Source organism: Taudactylus pleione, unplaced genomic scaffold (genome assembly GCF_031769625.1).
Source record: "Taudactylus pleione unplaced genomic scaffold, aTauple2 ptg000861l, whole genome shotgun sequence".
NCBI classification, from domain to species: Eukaryota; Metazoa; Chordata; class Amphibia; order Anura; family Myobatrachidae; genus Taudactylus; species Taudactylus pleione.
Window position 1 is genome coordinate 552,343 of NW_028285263.1, and position 25,391 is coordinate 577,733.

A 25,391-nucleotide genomic window follows, 5' to 3' on the forward strand; every position below is an offset into this window, starting at 1 on the left:
ACATATTAATACATACAGTAATAAATCACAATCACACAGCAACGCCACATATTAATATATACAGTAATAAATCACAATCACACAGCAGCGCCACATATTAATACATACAGTAATAAATCACAATCAATCACACAGCAGCGCCACATATTAATACATACAGTAATAAATCACAATCACACAGTAGCGCCACAAATTTATACATACAGTAATAAATCACAATCACACAGCAGCACCACATATTAATACATATAGTAATAAATCACAATCACACAGCAGCGCCACTTATTAATACCTACAGTAATTAATCACAATCACACAGCAGCGCCACATATTAATACATACAGTAATAAATCACAATCAGACAGCAGCGCCACATATTAATACATACAGTAATAAATCACAATCACACAGCAGCGCCACATATTAATACATTCAATAATAAATCACAATCAATCAAACAGCAGCACCACATATTAATACATACAGTAATAAATCACAATCACACAGCAGCGCCACATATTAATATATACAGTAATAAATCACAATCAATCACACAGCAGCGCCACATATTAATACATACAGTAATAAATCACAATCACACAGCAGCGCCACATATTATTAAATACAGTAATACATCACAATCACACAGCAGCGCCACATATTAATACATACAGTAATAAATCACAATCAGACAGCAGCGCCACATATTAATACATACAGTAATAAATCACAGTCACACAGCAGCGCCACACATTAATACATACAGTAATAAATCACAATCACACAGCAGCGCCACATATTAATACATACAGTAATAAATCACAATCAGACAGCAGCGCCACATATTAATACATACAGTAATAAATCACAATCACACAGCAACGCCACATATTAATATATACAGTAATAAATCACAATCACACAGCAGCGCCACATATTAATACATACAGTAATAAATCACAATCAATCACACAGCAGCGCCACATATTAATACATACAGTAATAAATCACAATCACACAGTAGCGCCACATATTTATACATACAGTAATAAATCACAATCACACAGCAGCACCACATATTAATACATATAGTAATAAATCACAATCACACAGCAGCGCCACATATTAATACCTACAGTAATTAATCACAATCACACAGCAGCGCCACATATTAATACATACAGTAATAAATCACAATCAGACAGCAGCGCCACATATTAATACATACAGTAATAAATCACAATCACACAGCAGCGCCACATATTAATACATTCAATAATAAATCACAATCAATCACACAGCAGCACCACATATTAATACATACAGTAATAAATCACAATCACACAGCAGCGCCACATATTAATATATACAGTAATAAATCACAATCGATCACACAGCAGCGCCACATATTAATACATACAGTAATAAATCACAATCACACAGCAGCGCCACATATTATTAAATACAGTAATACATCACAATCACACAGCAGCGCCACATATTAATACATACAGTAATAAATCACAATCAGACAGCAGCGCCACATATTAATACATACAGTAATAAATCACAGTCACACAGCAGCGCCACACATTAATACATACAGTAATAAATCACAATCACACAGCAGCGCCACATATTAATACATACAGTAATAAATCACAATCAATCACACAGCAGCGCCACATATTAATACATACAGTAATAAATCACAATCACACAGCAACGCCACATATTAATATATACAGTAATAAATCACAATCACACAGCAGCGCCACATATTAATACATACAGTAATAAATCACAATCACACAGCAGCGCCGCATATTAATACATACAGTAATAAATTACAATCACACAGCAGCGCCACATATTAATACATACAGTAATAAATCACAATCACACAGCAGCGCCACATATTAATACATACAGTAATAAATCACAATCAGACAGCAGCGCCACATATTAATACATACAGTAATAAATCACAATCACACAGCAACGCCACATATTAATATATACAGTAATAAATCACAATCACACAGCAGCGCCACATATTAATACATACAGTAATAAATCACAATCAATCACACAGCAGCGCCACATATTAATACATACAGTAATAAATCACAATCACACAGTAGCGCCACATATTTATACATACAGTAATAAATCACAATCACACAGCAGCACCACATATTAATACATATAGTAATAAATCACAATCACACAGCAGCGCCACATATTAATACCTACAGTAATTAATCACAATCACACAGCAGCGCCACATATTAATACATACAGTAATAAATCACAATCAGACAGCAGCGCCACATATTAATACATACAGTAATAAATCACAATCACACAGCAGCGCCACATATTAATACATTCAATAATAAATCACAATCAATCACACAGCAGCACCACATATTAATACATACAGTAATAAATCACAATCACACAGCAGCGCCACATATTAATATATACAGTAATAAATCACAATCAATCACACAGCAGCGCCACATATTAATACATACAGTAATAAATCACAATCACACAGCAGCGCCACATATTATTAAATACAGTAATACATCACAATCACACAGCAGCGCCACATATTAATACATACAGTAATAAATCACAATCAGACAGCAGCGCCACATATTAATACATACAGTAATAAATCACAGTCACACAGCAGCGCCACACATTAATACATACAGTAATAAATCACAATCACACAGCAGCGCCACATATTAATACATACAGTAATAAATCACAATCAATCACACAGCAGCGCCACATATTAATACATACAGTAATAAATCACAATCACACAGCAACGCCACATATTAATATATACAGTAATAAATCACAATCACACAGCAGCGCCACATATTAATACATACAGTAATAAATCACAATCACACAGCAGCGCCACATATTAATACATACAGTAATAAATCACAATCACACAGCAGCGCCACATATTAATACATACAGTAATAAATTACAATCACACAGCAGCGCCACATTTTAATACATACAGTAATAAATCACAATCACACAGCAGCGCCACATATTAATACATACAGTAATAAATCACAATCAATCACACAGCAGCGCCACATATTAATACATACAGTAATAAATCACAATCACACAGTAGCGCCACATATTTATACATACAGTAATAAATCACAATCACACAGCAGCACCACATATTAATACATATAGTAATAAATCACAATCACACAGCAGCGCCACATATTAATACCTACAGTAATTAATCACAATCACACAGCAGCGCCACATATTAATACATACAGTAATAAATCACAATCAGACAGCAGAGCCACATATTAATACATACAGTAATAAATCACAATCACACAGCAGCGCCACATATTAATACATTCAATAATAAATCACAATCAATCACACAGCAGCACCACATATTAATACATACAGTAATAAATCACAATCACACAGCAGCGCCACATATTAATATATACAGTAATAAATCACAATCAATCACACAGCAGCGCCACATATTAATACATAAAGTAATAAATCACAATCACACAGCAGCGCCACATATTATTAAATACAGTAATACATCACAATCACACAGCAGCGCCACATATTAATACATACAGTAATAAATCACAATCAGACAGCAGCGCCACATATTAATACATACAGTAATAAATCACAGTCACACAGCAGCGCCACACATTAATACATACAGTAATAAATCACAATCACACAGCAGCGCCACATATTAATACATACAGTAATAAATCACAATCACACAGCAGCACCACATTAATACATACAGTAATAAATTACAATCAATCACACAGCAGCACCACATATTAATACATACAGTAATAAATCACAATCACACAGCAGCGCCACATATTAATATATACAGTAATAAATCCCAATCACACAGCAGCACCACATATTAATACATACAGTAATAAATCACAATCACACAGCAGCGCCACCTTTTACTACATACAGTAATAAATCACACAGCAGCACCACATATTAATACATACAGTAATAAATCACAATCAATCACACAGCAGCGCCACATATTAATACATACAGTAATAAATCACAATCACAGCAGCGCCACATCTTTATACATACAGTAATAAATCACAATCACACAGCAGCACCACATATTAATACATACAGTAATAAATCACAATCACACAGCAGCGTCACATATTAATACATACAGTAATTAATCAGAATCACACAGCAGCACCACATATTAATACATACAGTAATTAATCACAATCACACAGCAGCGCCACATATTAATACATACAGTAATAAATCACAATCACACTGCAGTGCCACATATTAATACATACAGTAATAAATCACTATCAATCACACAGCAGCGCCACATATTAATACATACAGTAATAAATCACAATCACACAGCAGCGCCACATATTAGTACATACAGTAATAAATCACAATCACACAGCTGCGCCACATATTAATACATACAGTAATAAATCACAATCACACAGCAGCGCCACATATTAGTACATACAGTAATAAATCACAATCACACAGCAGCGCCACATATTAATACATACAGTAATAAATCACCATCACACAGCAGCGCCACATATACAGTAATAAATCACAATCACACAGCAGCGCCACATATTAATACATACAGTAATAAATCTCACAGCAGCGCCACATATTAATACATACAGTAATAAATCACAATCACACAGCAGCGCCACATATTAATACATACAGTAATAAATCACAATCACACAGCAGCGCCACATATTAATACATGCAGTAATAAATCACAATCACACAGCAGCGCCACATATTAATACATACAGTAATAAATCACAATCACACAGCAGCGCCACATATTAATACATACAGTAATAAATCACAATCAGTCACACAGCAGCGCCACATATTAGTACATACAGTACAGAAGTTGAGACATAAATGGGGATAAAGGAGCAGTAATTTAGGAATTGAGAGGAGAAATTAATGACGGAGTTGTTGGGCTCAGAAGTCCCGTTTCACTCTCTCTGCCCTGCGGAATTCCAGTGAGACCCCCAGGAGCAGATTGATTTTTGGGGGGCACCAGAATGTGAGCGTCACCTATAGATGCGTCAGGTATATTTGTACAGATAGAGAAGCCTTGGCCATTTACATGTCTGCAAATGACTTGTACAGGGTCAGGACGAGCAGCGAGGAAGCGATGCTTTATAGTAAGATGGAAACATACATCAGGAGGACATGAAGCTATGGGTTAGGTGTGAAAGAAGATTAGTGCCTGAAGATCTCATTGTTCTACTTCTGCAGTTTCAGCGCCATGGACAGGACCCCCAGAGGACCAGGCACCACCTCATTTCTGTGGCTCATCACCTAAACAGGGTACAGACACGTTGCCCAGGAGAAACGCCAGCACTTACCTGTTCCTGTCTGACCGCAGGGCGTGTGTACAATTTTATTTTTCTAGATATTTTCAAAGATCAACTTCCAGGTCTTCCTGGTGGGGGTAGAAATCTGGACGCAGAGGAACCAGGCGGTCGTGTCAGAGGCGGCTTCCACCACCCTGCAGCGGTTTCTGAGGTGGAGGACAGAGGACTTACTGCCACGGAAACATCACGATAACGTCCAGCTGATTAGGTGCGCCATCGGCTGCCTCCCATCACTTTCCTTCCTAGCTAATTGGGACCATGATAGTAGAGCAGGGTTTCCCAATCTCAGTGCTCAGGGCACCCTAACAGTCCAGGTTTTAAGGATATCAATGCTTGTGCGCAGATGGTATAATCAAACTGACTGAGGTCCTGAGTTACGCTCCCCCCCCACAGGCATAGGAGACTGCTGTGGCTGATGCTTTTCAGCCACGAGCAGTCTCCCACTGCAGCTCAGCACACGGTTTGTGTTGGGCTGCTGTGAGGGAGGGGGGGAGACGCCGGGCCTCTCAGGAAGCCCAGGCCCGGGTAACTAGTACCCACTCCCCCACCCTCGGCGCTCCGGCCTATGGGCCTGATTCAGAGCCGCTCATACGCGGCCTCTCGTTCACTCCGAGCGATGTTTGCATAACTGCGCATGCGTACGGATCGTTATACGCATGCGCGAACCAGTCAGTGCGGTCGAAATTCATGTGCTCACAAAATAGCGAATGCCTGATAATTTGAGTGACAGGAGGAGGCGTATGTGGGTGGTAACAGGGGAAGGTGCTTGAAAACGGGGAGTGGAGATCAGAACGCAGGCGTGCTTAAAGGTCAAAACGGGCGTTTTATGGGTGTGCATAATTAAAACAGCAGCGTCATTGACCACGTCACTGGGTTATTTTATAGCCAGAACTGCTCGCAAGATTGTGGTAGCAAAAACCAACCACAAGAATAGCGAGCAGTTCATACGCTGGTCGATGTACTCGATTAATCTAATAAATAGCGGACATGACGTAGGATGCGAGCGGCCAGGGGGCGTAGTTTCCAAAAAACGACCGCAAGTTTTGTTCGCTCGTTCAGACCTAGAGGCGTGAACAGACCGCAAAAAGCGAACGGTTCATTTGAATAGCCACCCCTATTTTCTGGACGAGCGAGAGCTAATTGCGTCCGGCTCTGAATCAGGCCCTATGTCTGTATAGAATGTATTACACATAGTGTAACGCAATTATATGCCAATCAGTGACCATATGTTCTTACCTCACACAGCGGTGACCACTTCAGGAACCACGCTATCGGGGAGGCATTTGTGGCCAAGATGTGTACAAGGTCTCAGAGCGGCGGAATCATTAAGGTAATATATAATGTTCTTTTTCCTGACAACAACAGTATATCTGATTGCAGGGAATTCCCACTTACCCAGGATATACACATATAGGTATGTACACACATGGGTGGCCATCACAGGCGGTGGCTGATAGCGCTCGGGAATTCTGGGCTTCCCCAAAAATGATTTTACAGTCTCCAGCTGATTTGTTATGGAATCACCTTTGCTTTGCGCTGCAGTCTTCCACAAGCGATGATTAATGGTGATTACAATGCTCATCTTAGAAGATTATATGTTATATTATTATCATTGTATGGCAGCGTAAAATGATGGCGTGTAGACACTTCCCAGTGGGCTGTGACATCACAGCTTCCCGCAGACCTGACTGATGACTATAAGAGCACATTGGCCATTATGGTCCCCTCCAGCTTCTGTCTGTGCTCACTGTTTGTCCTCAGGATACAGGGCTCAGTGCCAGAGAGCTCGCCAAGTATGTCGCACATGAGATGGGCCACAACCTGGGGATGAAGCACGATACAGAGAACTGCTACTGCCCAGCAACCAGAGGGAAGTGTCTGCTATCTGGACGCACTGGGTAAGCACCAGCTGTAGCACTGGGGTATTGGGGTAGTTGGGTATCTAAGGTGTCTTTTCTGAGGAGGAACAGTGCTCACAACTACTTATTATTCATATAACCTGTTATTTATAGCGCTAATATATTCCACATCACTGTACAATGGATTTTTATTGTGGAGCAAATTCACTCAGTCTGTGGCTTCCTGTTGCCTCCATTCCCCTCCTCACATCATGTCACTGCCCCTGTCACATGCAGCCCTGTCTTCACTGACACATCACTCATCTCCTGATACTCTGTGCTGCTGGGGGACCCTGCTCCTCCCACTATATAACTCTCAGTCTGTGGCTTCCTGCTGCCTCCATTCCCCTCCTCACATCATGTCACTGCCCCTGTCACATGCAGCCCTGTCTTCACTGACACATCACTCATCTCCTGACATACTCTGTGCTGCTGGGGGACCCTGCTCCTCCCACTATATAACTCTCAGTCTGTGGCTTCCTGCTGCCTCCATTCCCCTCCTCACATCATGTCACTGCCCCTGTCACATGCAGCCCTGTCTTCACTGACACATCACTCATCTCCTGACATACTCTGTGCTGCTGGGGGACCCTGCTCCTCCCACTATATAACTCTCAGTCTGTGGCTTCCTGCTGCCTCCATTCCCCTCCTCACATCATGTCACTGCCCCTGTCACATGCAGCCCTGTCTTCACTGACACATCACTCATCTCCTGATATACTCTGTGCTGCTGGGGCCCCTGCTCCTCCCACTATATACCTCTCAGTCTGTGACTTCCTGCTGCCTCCATTCCCCTCCTCACATCATGTCACTGCCCCCTGTCACATGCAGCCCTGTCCTCACTGACACATCACTCATCTCCTGATATACTCTGTGCTGCTGGGGGCCCTGCTCCTCCCACTATGCAACTCTCAGTCTGTGGTTTCCTGCTGCCTCCATTCCCCTCCTCACATCATGTCACTGCCCCTGTCACATGCAGCCCTGTCTTCACTGACACATCACTCATCTCCTGACATACTCTGTGCTGCTGGGGGACCCTGCTCCTCCCACTATATAACTCTCAGTCTGTGGCTTCCTGCTGCCTCCATTCCCCTCCTCACATCATGTCACTGCCCCTGTCACATGCAGCCCTGTCTTCACTGACACATCACTCATCTCCTGACATACTCTGTGCTGCTGGGGGACCCTGCTCCTCCCACTATATAACTCTCAGTCTGTGGCTTCCTGCTGCCTCCATTCCCCTCCTCACATCATGTCACTGCCCCTGTCACATGCAGCCCTGTCTTCACTGACACATCACTCATCTCCTGATATACTCTGTGCTGCTGGGGCCCCTGCTCCTCCCACTATATACCTCTCAGTCTGTGACTTCCTGCTGCCTCCATTCCCCTCCTCACATCATGTCACTGCCCCCTGTCACATGCAGCCCTGTCCTCACTGACACATCACTCATCTCCTGATATACTCTGTGCTGCTGGGGGCCCTGCTCCTCCCACTATGCAACTCTCAGTCTGTGGTTTCCTGCTGCCTCCATTCCCCTCCTCACATCATGTCACTGCCCCTGTCACATGCAGCCCTGTCTTCACTGACACATCACTCATCTCCTGACATACTCTGTGCTGCTGGGGGACCCTGCTCCTCCCACTATATAACTCTCAGTCTGTGGCTTCCTGCTGCCTCCATTCCCCTCCTCACATCATGTCACTGCCCCTGTCACATGCAGCCCTATCTTCACTGACACATCACTCATCTCCTGACATACTCTGTGCTGCTGGGGGACCCTGCTCCTCCCACTATATAACTCTCAGTCTGTGGATTCCTGCTGCCTCCATTCCCCTCCTCACATCATGTCACTGCCCCTGTCACATGCAGCCCTATCTTCACTGACACATCACTCATCTCCTGACATACTCTGTGCTGCTGGGGGACCCTGCTCCTCCCACTATATAACTCTCAGTCTGTGGCTTCCTGCTGCCTCCATTCCCCTCCTCACATCATGTCACTGCCCCTGTCACATGCAGCCCTGTCTTCACTGACACATCACTCATCTCCTGATATACTCTGTGCTGCTGGGGCCCCTGCTCCTCCCACTATATACCTCTCAGTCTGTGACTTCCTGCTGCCTCCATTCCCCTCCTCACATCATGTCACTGCCCCGTCACATGCAGCCCTGTCCTCACTGACACATCACTCATCTCCTGATATACTCTGTGCTGCTGGGGGCCCTGCTCATCCCACTATGCAACTCTCAGTCTGTGGTTTCCTGCTGCCTCCATTCCCCTCCTCACATCATGTCACTGCCCCTGTCACATGCAGCCCTGTCTTCACTGACACATCACTCATCTCCTGACATACTCTGTGCTGCTGGGGGACCCTGCTCCTCCCACTATATAACTCTCAGTCTGTGGCTTCCTGCTGCCTCCATTCCCCTCCTCACATCATGTCACTGCCCCTGTCACATGCAGCCCTGTCTTCACTGACACATCACTCATCTCCTGATATACTCTGTGCTGCTGGGGCCCCTGCTCCTCCCACTATATACCTCTCAGTCTGTGACTTCCTGCTGCCTCCATTCCCCTCCTCACATCATGTCACTGCCCCATGTCACATGCAGCCCTGTCCTCACTGACACATCACTCATCTCCTGATATACTCTGTGCTGCTGGGGGCCCTGCTCCTCCCACTATGCAACTCTCAGTCTGTGGTTTCCTGCTGCCTCCATTCCCCTCCTCACATCATGTCACTGCCCCTGTCACATGCAGCCCTGTCCTCACTGACACATCACTCATCTCCTGATATACTCTGTGCTGCTGGGGGCCCTGCTCCTCCCACTATATAACTCTCAGTCTGTGGCTTCCTGCTGCCTCCATTCCCCTCCTCACATCATGTCACTGCCCCCTGTCACATGCAGCCCTGTCCTCACTGACACATCACTCATCTCCTGATATACTCTGTGCTGCTGGGGACCCTGCTCCTCCCACTATGCAACTCTCAGTCTGTGGTTTCCTGCTGCCTCCATTCTGTCAGACAGACTCTCATCGGCTGCAGCTCCCACTCCCGGAGCCGGGCTCTCCCATAATGCAAAGCGGCCCAGCCTGGGAGGACGGACGGAGGAGCTGATAACGGCAGTGGGACCAGGAGCGGGGTTTCAGGTAAGTGGGTTTTATTACAGGTAAGTGTATTATTATTACGTCTCTACTGCGGGGGCGGGGGGGATTACTACGGGGGGCACTACAAGAAGGGTGACTACTACTAGGGGCACTACAAGGGAGGGACCACTACTGGGGGCACTATATAAAGGGCAATACCGGGGGTACTGCATAGGGGGGGGGAACTACAACTGGGGCCACTGTTTAAAAGGCACTGCATAAAGGGTACCACTATTGGGGGCACTGCATGGGGGACTACTACTGGGGGCACTATATAAGGGGCTTACTACTGGGGACACAAGGGGCACTGCACAGTGAAGTGGGCGATTCGGGCAGCCAATTACACAATTTGCAATGAATCGCATTGATGCGGTCCTGTCTCCAGCTGCACAATGTAGGTAATTGAGTCATTGTTTAACAGCGAGCGGGGCCACAAACGTGCTTACACCCTAGCTCCGCCCGCTACTGTCGCTCCATGCCGCCCCACATTGCTGACCTGGCTGCCCCATGCCGAAGGCAACAGACCAGAAGTCAGCAGCCATGTTCATACCCAGCCGTAGCGTACAAGATTCTGCCTAACATGATAGTTATACATGATACAGTCACATTACCCCTGTTATGCTGCCAGATGTACCAAGATCTACAATGCGAAGCCAGCACAGTGCCAACTAGCTACAGACCTGTGTGACACATTCCTGTACCTGGCCCTTGGCCCTGACACCATCTGATGGTGGCATTAGCCCATGCTATACCCTGGAATGGCCGGGAGGCTCTCAAAAATTGGCTGGTGCTCCCGGCCGTCCTCAAGAGAGCGCAGGTCTCCTGGACCAGCTGCCACCCGCGCAATTCACCCTTACCAACCGCAGCCGCCCACTTACTGAGTTAAATTGATGGGCGGTCTGGGGTCTGGAGGAATTAAGCTATTTGCGCTGAATCGCGTCATCGTAGCACTGCCCCCGATGTCGGTAATCGTGTGCCAATGCCGTGCTGAGGGAGAGCACCCTGCGTGGCTTGTTTGCTACTGCGCCTCTGCTGCCATACCACAGGACGTGCCCCTGTGCTGCCATACCACAGGACGTGCCCCTGAGAGTCTCTGCATAACGTAGAGATGGCATTACAGCGGCCAGTGATCCAGCAAGTCCCACTACACCACCAGCACCATACCTCACAACATTCTCAGGATGCTGAGTCGGGAAGGGCGCGTGCCAGAAATGTGGCATGGCCTCGTGGGAAGGGTGCGTGGCTTTGCGGAACTCTCTCGTTTTCTTTACTCTGCCTGCCCCCAGGCTCTCATTGCACTGTGAACAGCTGCTCTGCTGCTAAGCAGATGACAGGAATATATAGGGAATATATAGGGAAGCCTATATCGTTGCAGTTACAATATTCTGTTATATTTGAAGCCACGTTTTGCATTTACATTTTATTTCCGGATTTATTCCGCTTTTATTTCCTCCTTCTGTAACTGGGGACTCAGCAAACTGCAAAACAAAAGCCATGCAGTGCTTGGGATACAGCGCCACCCTGTGGTTGTTTCATGTGAGACAGGCATTGGTCAGGAAACCAGTTAAATAGTCCCCTATTATTAAATAATACTGAGCGGGTTGTGGACGGGATCCCGGCGGTTCCAGCAGCAACGGAAGAGGAGACAGCGCAGAGCTTTCTCCTCCAACATCATAATAATAGGGGTGATAATATAATGTGTAATAGAGCATAGAGGTGATAATAAAATGTGTAACAGGGGTGATAATATAATGTGTAATAGAAGTGATAATATAATGTATAATAGAGGTGATAATAAAATGTGTAATAGAAGTGATAATATAATGTATAATATGGGTGATAATATAATGTATAATAGAGGTGATAACAGAGCCGTAACTAGACTTTTTGGTGCCCTGTGCCAGAAAGAGCATTTGCGCCCCCCTCATTTTTCAAAGGGACATAATGCACCCAAAAAAGGGCCATGGCTTCCTGAGGAAGAGCCAGGGAAGACATAGGAGAGGCCAGGAGATGCTGGGGATGAAATAAGAGGAAGCTACAATCAAGAATGATAATAAACAGAAATTTGACAGGCCCAAACAGCGCCCCCTGACCTGTGGTGCCCTGTGCGATGGCACCGGCCGCACTACCCTATCTACGGCCCTGGGTGATAATATAATGTGTAATAGAGGTGATAATATAATGTGTAACAGGGGTGATAATATAATGTATAATAGGAGTGATAATATAATGTATAATAGAGGTGATAATAAAATGTGTAATAGAAGTGATAATATATTGTATAATAGGGGTGATAATATAATGTGTAATAGAGGTGATAATATAATGTGTAACGGGTGATATTATAATGTATAATATGGGTGATAATATAATGTATAATAGGGGTGATAATAAAATGTGTAAGTGATAATATAATGTATAATAGGGGTGATAATAAAATGTGTAATAGAGGTGATAATATAATGTGTAATAGGGGTGATAATACTGTATAATGTGTAATAGGGGTGATAATATAATGTATAATAGAGGTGATAATATAATGTGTAATAGGGATGATAATATAATGTATAATAGAGGTGATAATATAATGTGTAATAGGGGTGATAATATAATGTATAATAGAGGTAATAATATAATGTATAATAGTGGTGATAATATAATGTATAAATGAGGTGATTTTATAATGTATAATATGGGTGATAATATAATGTATAATAGGGGTGATAATAAAATGTGTAAGTGATAATATAATGTATAATAGGGGTGATAATAAAATGTGTAATAGAGGTGATAATATAATGTGTAATAGGGGTGATAATACTGTATAATGTGTAATAGGGGTGATAATATAATGTATAATAGAGGTGATAATATAATGTGTAATAGGGATGATAATATAATGTATAATAGAGGTGATAATATAATGTGTAATAGGGGTGATAATATAATGTATAATAGAGGTAATAATATAATGTATAATAGTGGTGATAATATAATGTATAAATGAGGTGATTTTATAATGTATAATATGGGTGATAATATAATGTATAATAGGGGTGATAATAAAATGTGTAAGTGATAATATAATGTATAATAGGGGTGATAATAAGATGTGTAATAGAGGTGATAATATAATGTGTAATAGGGGTGATAATACTGTATAATGTGTAATAGGGGTGATAATATAATGTATAATAGAGGTGATAATATAATGTGTAATAGGGATGATAATATAATGTATAATAGAGGTGATAATATAATGTGTAATAGGGGTGATAATATAATGTATAATAGAGGTAATAATATAATGTATAATAGTGGTGATAATATAATGTATAAATGAGGTGATTTTATAATGTATAATAGGGGTGATAATATAATCTGTAATAGAGGGGATAATATAATGTGTAATAGGGGTGATAATATAATGTATAATTGGGGTGATAATATAATGTATAATTGGGGTGATAATATCATGTATAATAGGGATGATAATATAATGTGTAATAGGGGTGATAATCTAATGTATAATAGAGGTGATAATATAATGTGTAATAGGGGTGATAATCTAATGTATAATTGGGGTGATAATATAATGTGTAATAAGGGTGATCATATTATCACCTCTATTACACATTATATTATCACCCTTATACATTATATTATGTGTAATAGAAGTGATAATATAATGTATAATTGGGGTGATAAGGTTTGTCATGGCCATTTATATTTATATTATCACCCCAATTATACATTATATTATCACCTCTATTACACATAATATAATGTATAAGTGTGATAATATAATGTGTAATAGGGGTGATAATATAATGTATAATAATGGTGATAATATAATCTATAATAATGGTGATAATATAATCTATGATAATGGTGATAATATAATGTATAATAATGGTGATAATATAATGTATAATAGGGGTGATCATTTCCCCATCTTTCCCTATTATTATACGATATCCTTTTCTCCTCAGTTCCAACATGAATGACATGTTCAGTGACTGCAGCCATCGCTCCCTGAATCGCTTCCTGGAAGATAGGGACATCGCCTGCTTACAAGACAGGCCGCACACCTACATAGTGAGTCTTCTGGGCAGCCCCTCCATTGTCACTGTGCTTTGTGTGTGGTAACAAGTGCCTCATGCCTCAGTCTAGTCTCTAGCTCCTCCTTGTGAATATTGGATCCATGATATGGGGTCAGTCTGCAAAATGGCCGCCTCCATAGTCTGTCCGATAAAATGGGAACACAAAGCAATATGATTGGTCAGTGATTAGCTTGATAGGGAGGATGAAGGTCCCATTTCTGACATACTGAGCACTTACATATAACTGAGGAGAATCATTCTCTAATGTTTTTTTATTATTATCATTATTAATATTATTATTGACACCTTACCTATATAGCACTAGAATATTCCGTTGCACTTTACAATTGGAAACAAATAGTAATAAAACAAGACTGGGTAATAACGGACAGACGAGGGCCCTGCTCACTGTGTAGGGCTGTATATGCCCCGGAGAGAATAGCAGTGCACGTATGTGCCTGTTATGTATACACATATTGCAGTAACACTGCCATGCAACTGGTACCATGTGCAGTATGGGTTAGTTCACACACGGGCATATTTATTTTCTGTATTGCTGTAATATTATCATAAGTGGAAGGGAGTCTGGTGCATCCAACCAATCAGAAACACTCACCTATAAGATCTGCATTGGATTACTGCTTCAAATATACCTTAACACCTTGATATCTCACTTAACCAATATATAAATAAATAAAGACACGGACACCAGAGCTTGGCTAAAAAGGTCACAGCTTTTTATTTATAAATTAATCAATCAACCTAACCAGGGTGGCTAAGAGACGCTGCAAACTCAGTTCTAGCTTTCACGCTGATCAAAATACTCGGAGAACTACTTAAAAGTCCCCCCTCTAGACGTACTAACGATGTGAGAGTCTCACTTCCCTCTAGGGCCAATCCGAGGTGCTATCGTACAGCCAGCACCAGGGTCCCCCCGTGCAGAGCAGGACAAATTCGCCAGGGGCAACGAGGGTCAGTGCCCCCACAAAGTTGTCTTACGCCCTCTAAAGCCACTGAGTTGCAGCATACTCCCGCCAAAGCCAGGCCCTAAAAGAGACTGGCCCGCCACCCAAAAACCAAACCACTAACCCAAGAACGAGAACAAGTCCTTAACAAACAAAGTTGTGCCCACAGCGTTCAGATGCACTCCATCATTCCGAAAAAACTTCCCAAGCTCACCAACAAGAAAAACATGTCTAATCGCCATTCCACCCATAGACTCAACATGCCTCGTAATCGCCACATTCACCTTTTTCCGCGTCCTATCCAACGCACCATGCTTACGCACCCCTCTATAATTCAAACGAGGCATCATATCCGACCAAACAATCCGAACTGACGGCCATCTGACACGAATCTCCTCCAAAACTTCACGCAGCCTCACAATCAATTCAACTCCTTTCAACTGACCAAGATCATTCCCTCCGACATGCAGCACCAAGAATTTTGGAATTCCCCATTTAGAAACAGATGAAACAATCAATGCTAGAACTGACTCCACCCGCAAACCTCTCACACCAATCCAGCGAACACTAACACCACTCGGCCATAAGTTCTGACCCTGTGACAAGACATGTTTTTCCGCCCAAAAAATATAAGAGTGGCCCACAAGCCACACTGTCCCATCTTCATTTGCCAATTCTGTGGAAAAAGAGAAAAACCCTAACCTTAAGAACCGCACCATACCCAAAAACAAAACACAACTTTACCAACACATAGCAACTAACTAGCAGGGATGCATATGTGGGGAAACTGGAACCCGAGTGAAGAAGATAACCCAAAAAACCTTCCCGTGAATCAAATATGGGCCAAATCATGGCTAACGGGAGGAAAAATAAAAAAAAAATCCCTTCACACCCCCAATTGCTCAACGCTAGTCGTTGAACAATTGGCAGGTAAGCAACGCTTTCGGGTTGACGCCAGGAGCGCATCTATACCTTGACGCAGCGCACATACTTCTTAAAAGCAGCCGACTTCCAGCGCCCTACTTGCTGAATGGAGTCTGCCGAAGCTCCAGCTAGAGCAGCGCAAGTAGCAGCTCCAATGCGGAAGGAATGTGTACCATATTCTGACGGATCTGCCCCTAATTCCAATAAGCCTTTCCTAAATACTGCTGCGAACTGGTATTTAGTGAGGGGTGAATTGTACGCATGTAGCAACCATTGTGGCCCCCCCCGAAGGTCGTATTACCATGTAATTTGAAGCTAATTGAACCGGACAAATATTCTTGTCCTGCTGTTGCTGTAGTAACCCACTTGCCCCTGCCTGTTTGATCGGTTTTAGAGAAACAAAGTCTACAAAGTACAGACGAATCTCTAAAAACGATATCCCCCAACAAGAGTCCGGAGGAATTGCATGACCTGTTGGAAGCTACCAGCTCACTAACTCTAAATGCTCCAAAAAATGCCGCTGCAATTGCAATACGAAAAAGACACGTCTCAAAACTATCAGAGGCCACCCTCCCCATAATTGACAACAAACCTGCCAACATCTGTAAGTCCACAGGCCGCCGTGAATCCGAATGAATGGGAAAAACTTTAGCCCACCCTTCATAGCCTTCAATAACACAAACGACTTGGTGGGGTCATGTAAACCCTTTAGCTTACAAAAAAAAGAAATCCTGGCATGTGCGGATCCCATGGAGGCCCTGGACCTACCCTGTTGATATCTTTCCCAAACGAAGGAAGAAATCAACTCCTCCGACGACTTACCCTCCTTCTCAAGGAGTGCACCATGAGCGCACCAATCCCGCCAAGCGGCCGAGTAAGCCTTGAAAGTCGATGGGGCAAGCGATTGTAATGCCAAACCTTCTAAGCCGGCCTGATGATCTGCCACACAAAAGGGGGGCACACCAAACCAACATCAGAAGCCGACGGGACAAGAGCTCTAAAGCGCGCAAATTGAAAGCGAGACAAAGCATCAGCAATCTCGTTACAGACACCCGGTACATGTCTAGCTCTGAATCTTATATTGCCCTCGAGGCAGTGCAAAACTAAATGCCGAAGCAAACGCAAAACAAAAGGTGAGGACGAACGTTGGTTGTTGATGGCGTGAACCACCCCCAGATTGTCGCACCAAAAAACTACATGGCAGTTACTCAGTCGTACGGACCAGAGTTCCACCCCTACGACAATTGGGAACAGCTCCAACAACATGTTATTCATCAGTCCCTCCTTGCGCCAATCAAGAGGCCATGGAGCAGCATACCATTCCCCATTGAAAAAGACCCCAAAACCGGACGACCCAGCCGCATCAGTAAAAAGTTGAAGCATGCTATTCGCCAACGGGGGTGAAGGCCAAATACGTTCACCATTGAAGTGCAACAAGAACCTCTTCCAATTCCTAAGATCCTCTTTAATCTCTACTGACAGGCGAATATACTAATGCGGCCGAGTCGCACCGACTGTGGCCCTCTCCAATTTTCTGCAAAAAACTCTACCCATGGGAATGATCCGACAGGCAAAGTTTAAGGAACCCAGGAGCGATTGAACCCTGCGTAACCTAACTGATTCCGCTGCTAAACACACTTCAGTAAGTTCCTGCAGTTTCTCCACTTTGGGCCTGACTCAGAGCCACTCGCTAGCGGCAGTACGCTCGTTCCGAGCGATGTTCGCACATCTGCGCATGCGTACGGTTTTTAGTACGCATGCGCGAACCAGTCAGTGCGGCCGAAAATCGTTGGTACGCAATATAGCGAGGGCCTGCTATTTTGAGTGACAGAATGAGGCATATGTGGGTGGTAACAGGGGAAGGTGCTTGAAAACGGGGAGTGGAGATCCGAACGCAGGCGTGCTTAAAGGTCAAAACGGGCGTTTTAAGGGAGTGCATAATTAATACAGCAGCGTCATTGACCACGTCACTTGTTTTTTTTTAACTCAGAACTGCTCGCAAAATAGCGGTTGAAAAAACCAACCACAAGAATAGCGAGCAGTTCATACGCTGTACGATGTACTCGATTAATCTAATAAATAGCGGACATGACGTATGGTGCGTGCGGCCAGGGGGCGTTTTTATCAAAAAAACGAGCGTATGTTTTGCTCGCTCGTTCAGACTTAGAGGTGGGAACAGACTGCAATTTGCGAACGGATCATTTGAATAGCCACCCCTTGTTTTTGAACGAACGACCACAAATAGCGAACGGCTCTGAATCAGGCCCTTTATCCCTAGGTAGACTACAACAAGCCACCGGACCCTCCGTCTTATCACGGGCAATGGGAACACCTAAAACTTTGAACAACGCCTGCGCAGAAAAAAGAAGATCAGAACAAACCTCGCTCTCTCCTGGGCCTATAAAGTGAAAATCATCCAAATAGTGCGCTATGCTCGTCTGACCTGTACCGGCATGCAGACACCACTGAAGAAAAGAGCTGAATTTCTCAAAATAGGCACAGGAAACCGCGCAACCCATGGGCAAACATTTGTCTACAAAATAACCTGAATCCAATCAAAAACCCATGAATTGCATGGCCTCCGGATGCATCGGTAACAAACGAAATGCAGCTTCTATGTCTAGCTTCGCCATTAAAGCGCCACGTCCAAAACTGCGAACTAAGTTTAAAGTATCATCAAAAGATTGATACACTACCCTGCAATAGCTCTCAGGTATGGCATCATTTACTGAACCGCCCTGAGGATGAGAGAGATGTTGAATCAAGCGGAACTTACCCGGCACTTTCTTGGGAACCACCCCCACCGGGGATATACAGAGGTTGTGCAAAGGAGGACAGGGAAAGGGACCCTCCATCCTCCCAAGCAAAACCTCCGCATTCATATTATCCCTCAATTCCCCTGGACGCCCTAATAAGCAACGGCCCCATTATAGGTAAACGAAAACCAACTATAAAACCTTCTAACAAAAACAAAGCATCTTCCCTACATGGATAATACCTTAGTCATCTGGTAAGAGAAGCCAAGCAAACTGGAGAAACGGCTTTAACCAACTCCTTTGTGACCTTCGCCTCTACCCTGTGAAACACTTCCTGTACCGCGTCAACAATCCTTGGCTGGATGCTCCCCCCCGCAGAGACGACAGGGGTGGCGAAAACGACAGCCTGCACCCCACGTACACTTGGAGTCATTATAGGCGAAACATTTCCCTCTCCCCCCTCCTGTCGCTCCTTGTCTGTTGATTGAAAATTCTTACGAGGAGGCGCACCATCCAAGGGGGGGCGACGCTGTTGCGACACTTCCAGCCATACCTCTACGTCTTTAACCCCAAACGGAATGAGGAGAGCACCGTCATGCTTCTTGCGGAATTGCGAGTCATATTCGCGCCATGCCAAATTACGAGACCTGACGAACATGTCGAGAACCAAGAATAAATATCTTATAATGTTAACATGCTCTTCCGCCCTGGTCTCCAAGTAACATGTCGCGAAAATGAGCATGCCTTTCAACCATGTGTTAAAGCTGCAAAATGCATCTTCGCCAATGCCGCCCGACTTCTTCGCCTGAGTGAAACCTTTTTTCATATCATCCGTGAGCGAAAAAAGGTCCACGAATTTTCCTTTACGAATCCTACTTCTAACACTTTTACGCAAGCCACGGAGCACCGCAGTATTTGCACAGTGGACCGTGTCTGCGCCTGCTTCCTGCGCCTTAGCCCCTATCTCATCATCCTTCTTAGCATTGTTACTAGACTTTTTAGATAAACGCCGCACCACCATTCTAGCAATTTCCGGGGGCGTGCAGGGGAACCAGAAGAGTTTGAAGAGGAAGAATAAGAAGAAGACATGGCAGTTTCATACTCACCGGAACCTGATGGGCCCGGAACCTCTTCGCCCACTTTTTCTCTTGCTTCCGCCACTGTCCCGGTCACCAGGGTAGATGGGTCTTGCGCCGGATCAGACAACTAAGGCACTACTGACACAGCGGTACCTTGTCCACTAACCGCATCTGTAACTGAAACTGACAGAGACGTGTGAGGCACCGGCAACGTGGACAAGGTAGCAGTTGTGGGTGGGGGTGTTGGGTCCACCATCGGAGGGGAAATGTGGTGGCCTCGAGTAGGAGCTGCCTGACTGATCCTATCAACAGGGGGGCTCAAAGGAAACGCATGTGAAATGGGAGGATAAAGCACCGGCCGAAGCGGAGGTGCGGCCGGACCAGGGGGGTAAGCTTGCCAAGGCGGCATGTAGGGGTAATAAAATTGATGCTGTGGTAAAGCTGAAGGGTAAAAAATAGACGTTGTCGTGAAGTGACCCGTACATGGAAGTGGGAGGGGCCACCGCAGGGGAGGCTAAAACAGGTGGAGCAACACCTGAGCTCCATGACGCTTGGCTCCAGGTAGGACCGGCCATGGTAAGGGGCATTGGTGAAGCGCTCGCCACTGCCTGACTACCTGTTTGCGTGAACTACGGGGGCTGATATGCCGCCTGCGAAACTACACTAATTGGCACCACCCCACCATGAGTGGGGAGCCAGCTGGGAGCTGTTATGCGCGGTGCAATGCTGCTTGGGAGCTGACTGGCAGTGCCAGCAAAATATGGGGAGCTCATCCCCAAAATGGCGCCCGGCTGCAAGATGGCCGCCGGACCTGCCGTATGAGCCAGGCCGACATGACCACCCTGGGCTAGCGAGGCAGGGGCGGAGGTATGCAGGGAAACAAGCCTGGCGCCCGGGCCCGCATAAGGCCATGCAGAAGGTCCTGACATGTGACTGCCATGAGCGGAGGAAATGGCCGCCGGCGGGTGACTCGCGGAAGGAGCTCCCGCAACAAAAGGTAAGAGGGGAGTGCTAAGAGGGGGAGAAAGGCTGGCTGTGACCGGCAAACCTGGGAGCGGGGCAGGTGCGGAGGCGCCGGGTGATGCACGCGGCGATGGAGCGGGGGTGCCGTCAGTCACAGAGGGAGGTCGTTCCGCCATGAGGCCTGCCGCGTGTACAGGCAGGTAAGGAAGAGGTGCTGGGGAAGCCTGCCTGATGGAGGGCTGGACAAGCGAGGGTAGGGGCGCGGCTAAAGAGGGAGAGCTGGTGTATGCTAGGGGACTGCCGGGGGTATGATAGATCCACCCGGCGACAACATTATGAGGGCAGGCTGAGGAATGGGGGATGAACCGCGGGAGGGAGCGGAGCGAATGGGGCAGGCAAAATCAGCCAGCCGGCTGGGAGGGGGAGCAGAGCGGCGGGGCCGTGACATGAAGGATGGAATAAGGGGAAAAGCTGTGAGCAAGTACCAGAAAAGTGGACACAATGAGCAGACTAGCAACATAGATAGCTTATAAGAAGATCAACTACAAGAGACTGAGCTGAGTTCTGCAGCCCTTTAAATAGACAACACCCAGCTCCTCCTACTAACAATCCTATAGGATAATCCCCTCAAACTGACACACACACTTTAACCCAGCAACAAGACATCAACACCCACACGCAGCAGAAAACCAGCAATCTTACCTTTCCTCAATTCTATTCAAATTTCGTCTTCCATGGTCACCATCAGTATGTATTTTACACCAATGGGTCCGAGCACCTGCAGGTGTCCGCTCCCAGGCAGACGCAGAGGCGCGTGCTTTGTGGTCATACGGGATGCATTCTGCGTGACCGCGCCAATATTGTACATCGTCCCCTCCAGCTCCGACTCCCTCAGCACAGTGAGAGGAAAGCACAACGTGCATCTTATTCAGCGTCAGTAAGGTTGTGTATAAGGAACCATCGCTAAATAAAGACAATGCATTTACTTCTAACTGTACTTGAGCCCCTTAATGGCACCAATATACTATATTACACAATACATGCTTTACAATATACTATATTATACAATACATGCTGTACAATATACTGTTTTACACAATACATGCTGTACAATATACTATATTACACAATACATGCTTTACAATATACTATATTATACAATACATGCTGTACAATATACTGTATTACACAATACATGCTGTACAATATACTATAATACACAATACATGCTGTACAATATACTATATTACACAATGCATGCTGTACAATATACTATATTACACAATACATGCTGTACAATATACGGTATTACACAATACATGTTGTACAATATACTGTATTACACAATACATGCCGTACAATATACTATATTACACAATACATGCTGTACAATATACTATATTACACAATACATGCTGTACAATATACGGTATTACACAATACATGTTGTACAATATACTGTATTACACAATACATGCCGTACAATATACTATATTACACAATATATGTATTACACAATACATGCTATACAATATATTATATTACACAATGCATGCTGTACAATATACTATATTACACAATACATGCTGTACAATATACTATATTACACAATACATGCTGTACAATATACTATATTACACAATACATGCTGTACAATATACGGTATTACACAATACATGTTGTACAATATACTGTATTACACAATACATGCTGTACAATATACTGTATTACACAATGCATGCTGTACAATATACTATATTACACAATACATGCTGTACAATATACTATATTACACAATACATGCTGTACAATATACGGTATTACACAATACATGTTGTACAATATACTGTATTACACAATACATGCCGTACAATATACTGTATTACACAATATATGTATTACACAATACATGCTATACAATATATTATATTACACAATACATGCTGTACAATATACTATATTATACAATGCATGCTGTACAATATACTGTATTACACAATACATGCCGTACAATATACTGTATTACACAATACATGCTGTACAATATACTATATTACACAATACATGCTTTACAATATACTATATTATACAATACATGCTGTACAATATACTGTATTACACAATACATGCTGTACAATATACTATAATACACAATACATGCTGTACAATATACTATATTACACAATGCATGCTGTACAATATACTATATTACACAATACATGCTGTACAATATACGGTATTACACAATACATGTTGTACAATATACTGTATTACACAATACATGCTGTACAATATACTATATTACACAATACATGCTTTACAATATACTATATTATACAATACATGCTGTACAATATACTGTTTTACACAATACATGCTGTACAATATACTATATTACACAATGCATGCTGTACAATATACGGTATTACACAATACATGTTGTACAATATACTGTATTACACAATACATGCCGTACAATATACTATATTACACAATACATGCTGTACAATATACGGTATTACACAATACATGTTGTACAATATACTGTATTACACAATACATGCCGTACAATATACTATATTACACAATACATGCTGTACAATATACTATATTACACAATACATGCCGTACAATATACTATATTACACAATACATGCTATACAATATACTATATTACACAATACATGCTGTACAATATACTATATTACACAATACATGCTGTACAATATACTATATTACACAATACATGCTGTACAATATACGGTATTACACAATACATGCCGTACAATATACTATATTACACAATACATGCTATACAATATACTATATTACACAATACATGCTGTACAATATACTATATTACACAATACATGCTGTACAATATACTATATTACACAATACATGCTGTACAATATACTGTATTACACAATACATGCTGTACAATATACTATATTACACAATACATGCTGTACAATATACTATATTACACAATACATGCTGTACAATATACTATATTACACAATACATGCTGTACAATATACGGTATTACACAATACATGTTGTACAATATACTGTATTACACAATACATGCTGTACAATATACTATATTACACAATGCATGCTGTACAATATACTATATTACACAATACATGCTGTACAATATACTATATTACACAATACATGTTGTACAATATACTGTATTACACAATACATGCCGTACAATATACTGTATTACACAATATATGTATTACACAATACATGCTATACAATATATTATATTACACAATACATGCTGTACAATATACTATATTATACAATGCATGCTGTACAATATACTGTATTACACAATACATGCCGTACAATATACTGTATTACACAATATATGTATTACACAATACATGCTATACAATATATTATATTACACAATACATGCTGTACAATATACTATATTACACAATACATGCTGTACAATATACTGTATTACACAATACATGCCGTACAATATACTGTATTACACAATATATGTATTACACAATACATGCTATACAATATATTATATTACACAATACATGCTGTACAATATATTATATTACACAATACATGCTGTACAATATACTATATTACACAATACATGCTGTACAATATACAATATTACACAGTACATGCTGTACAATATACTGTATTACACAATACATGCTGTACAATATACTATATTACACAATACATGCTGTACAATATACTGTATTACACAATACATGTTGTACAATATACTATATTACACAATACATGCCGTACAATATGCTGTATTACACAATACATGCTGTACAATATACTATATTACACAATACATGCTGTACAATATACTGTATTACACAATACATACTGTACAATATACTATATTACACAATACATGCTGTACAATATACGGTATTACACAATACATGCTATACAATATATTATATTACACAATACATGCTGTACAATATACTGTATTACCCAATACATGCTGTACAATATACTGTATTACACAATACATGCCTTACAATATACTGTATTACACAATAT

At 42.7% G+C, this 25,391-nt stretch overlaps 1 protein-coding gene across 1 annotated transcript in view; it reads left to right on the forward strand.

Moving 5' to 3' along the window:
• Positions 1-25,391, forward strand: part of ADAM33 (ADAM metallopeptidase domain 33) — a 136,532-nt gene that overhangs the window by 62,612 nt on the left and 48,529 nt on the right. Inside the window, exons 8-12 of the mRNA XM_088458860.1 lie at positions 5,371-5,442; positions 5,528-5,697; positions 6,735-6,819; positions 7,251-7,387; positions 14,529-14,634. Coding sequence (XP_088314986.1) covers positions 5,371-5,442; positions 5,528-5,697; positions 6,735-6,819; positions 7,251-7,387; positions 14,529-14,634 — 570 coding nt within the window. The remainder of the gene's footprint in view (positions 1-5,370; positions 5,443-5,527; positions 5,698-6,734; positions 6,820-7,250; positions 7,388-14,528; positions 14,635-25,391) is intronic.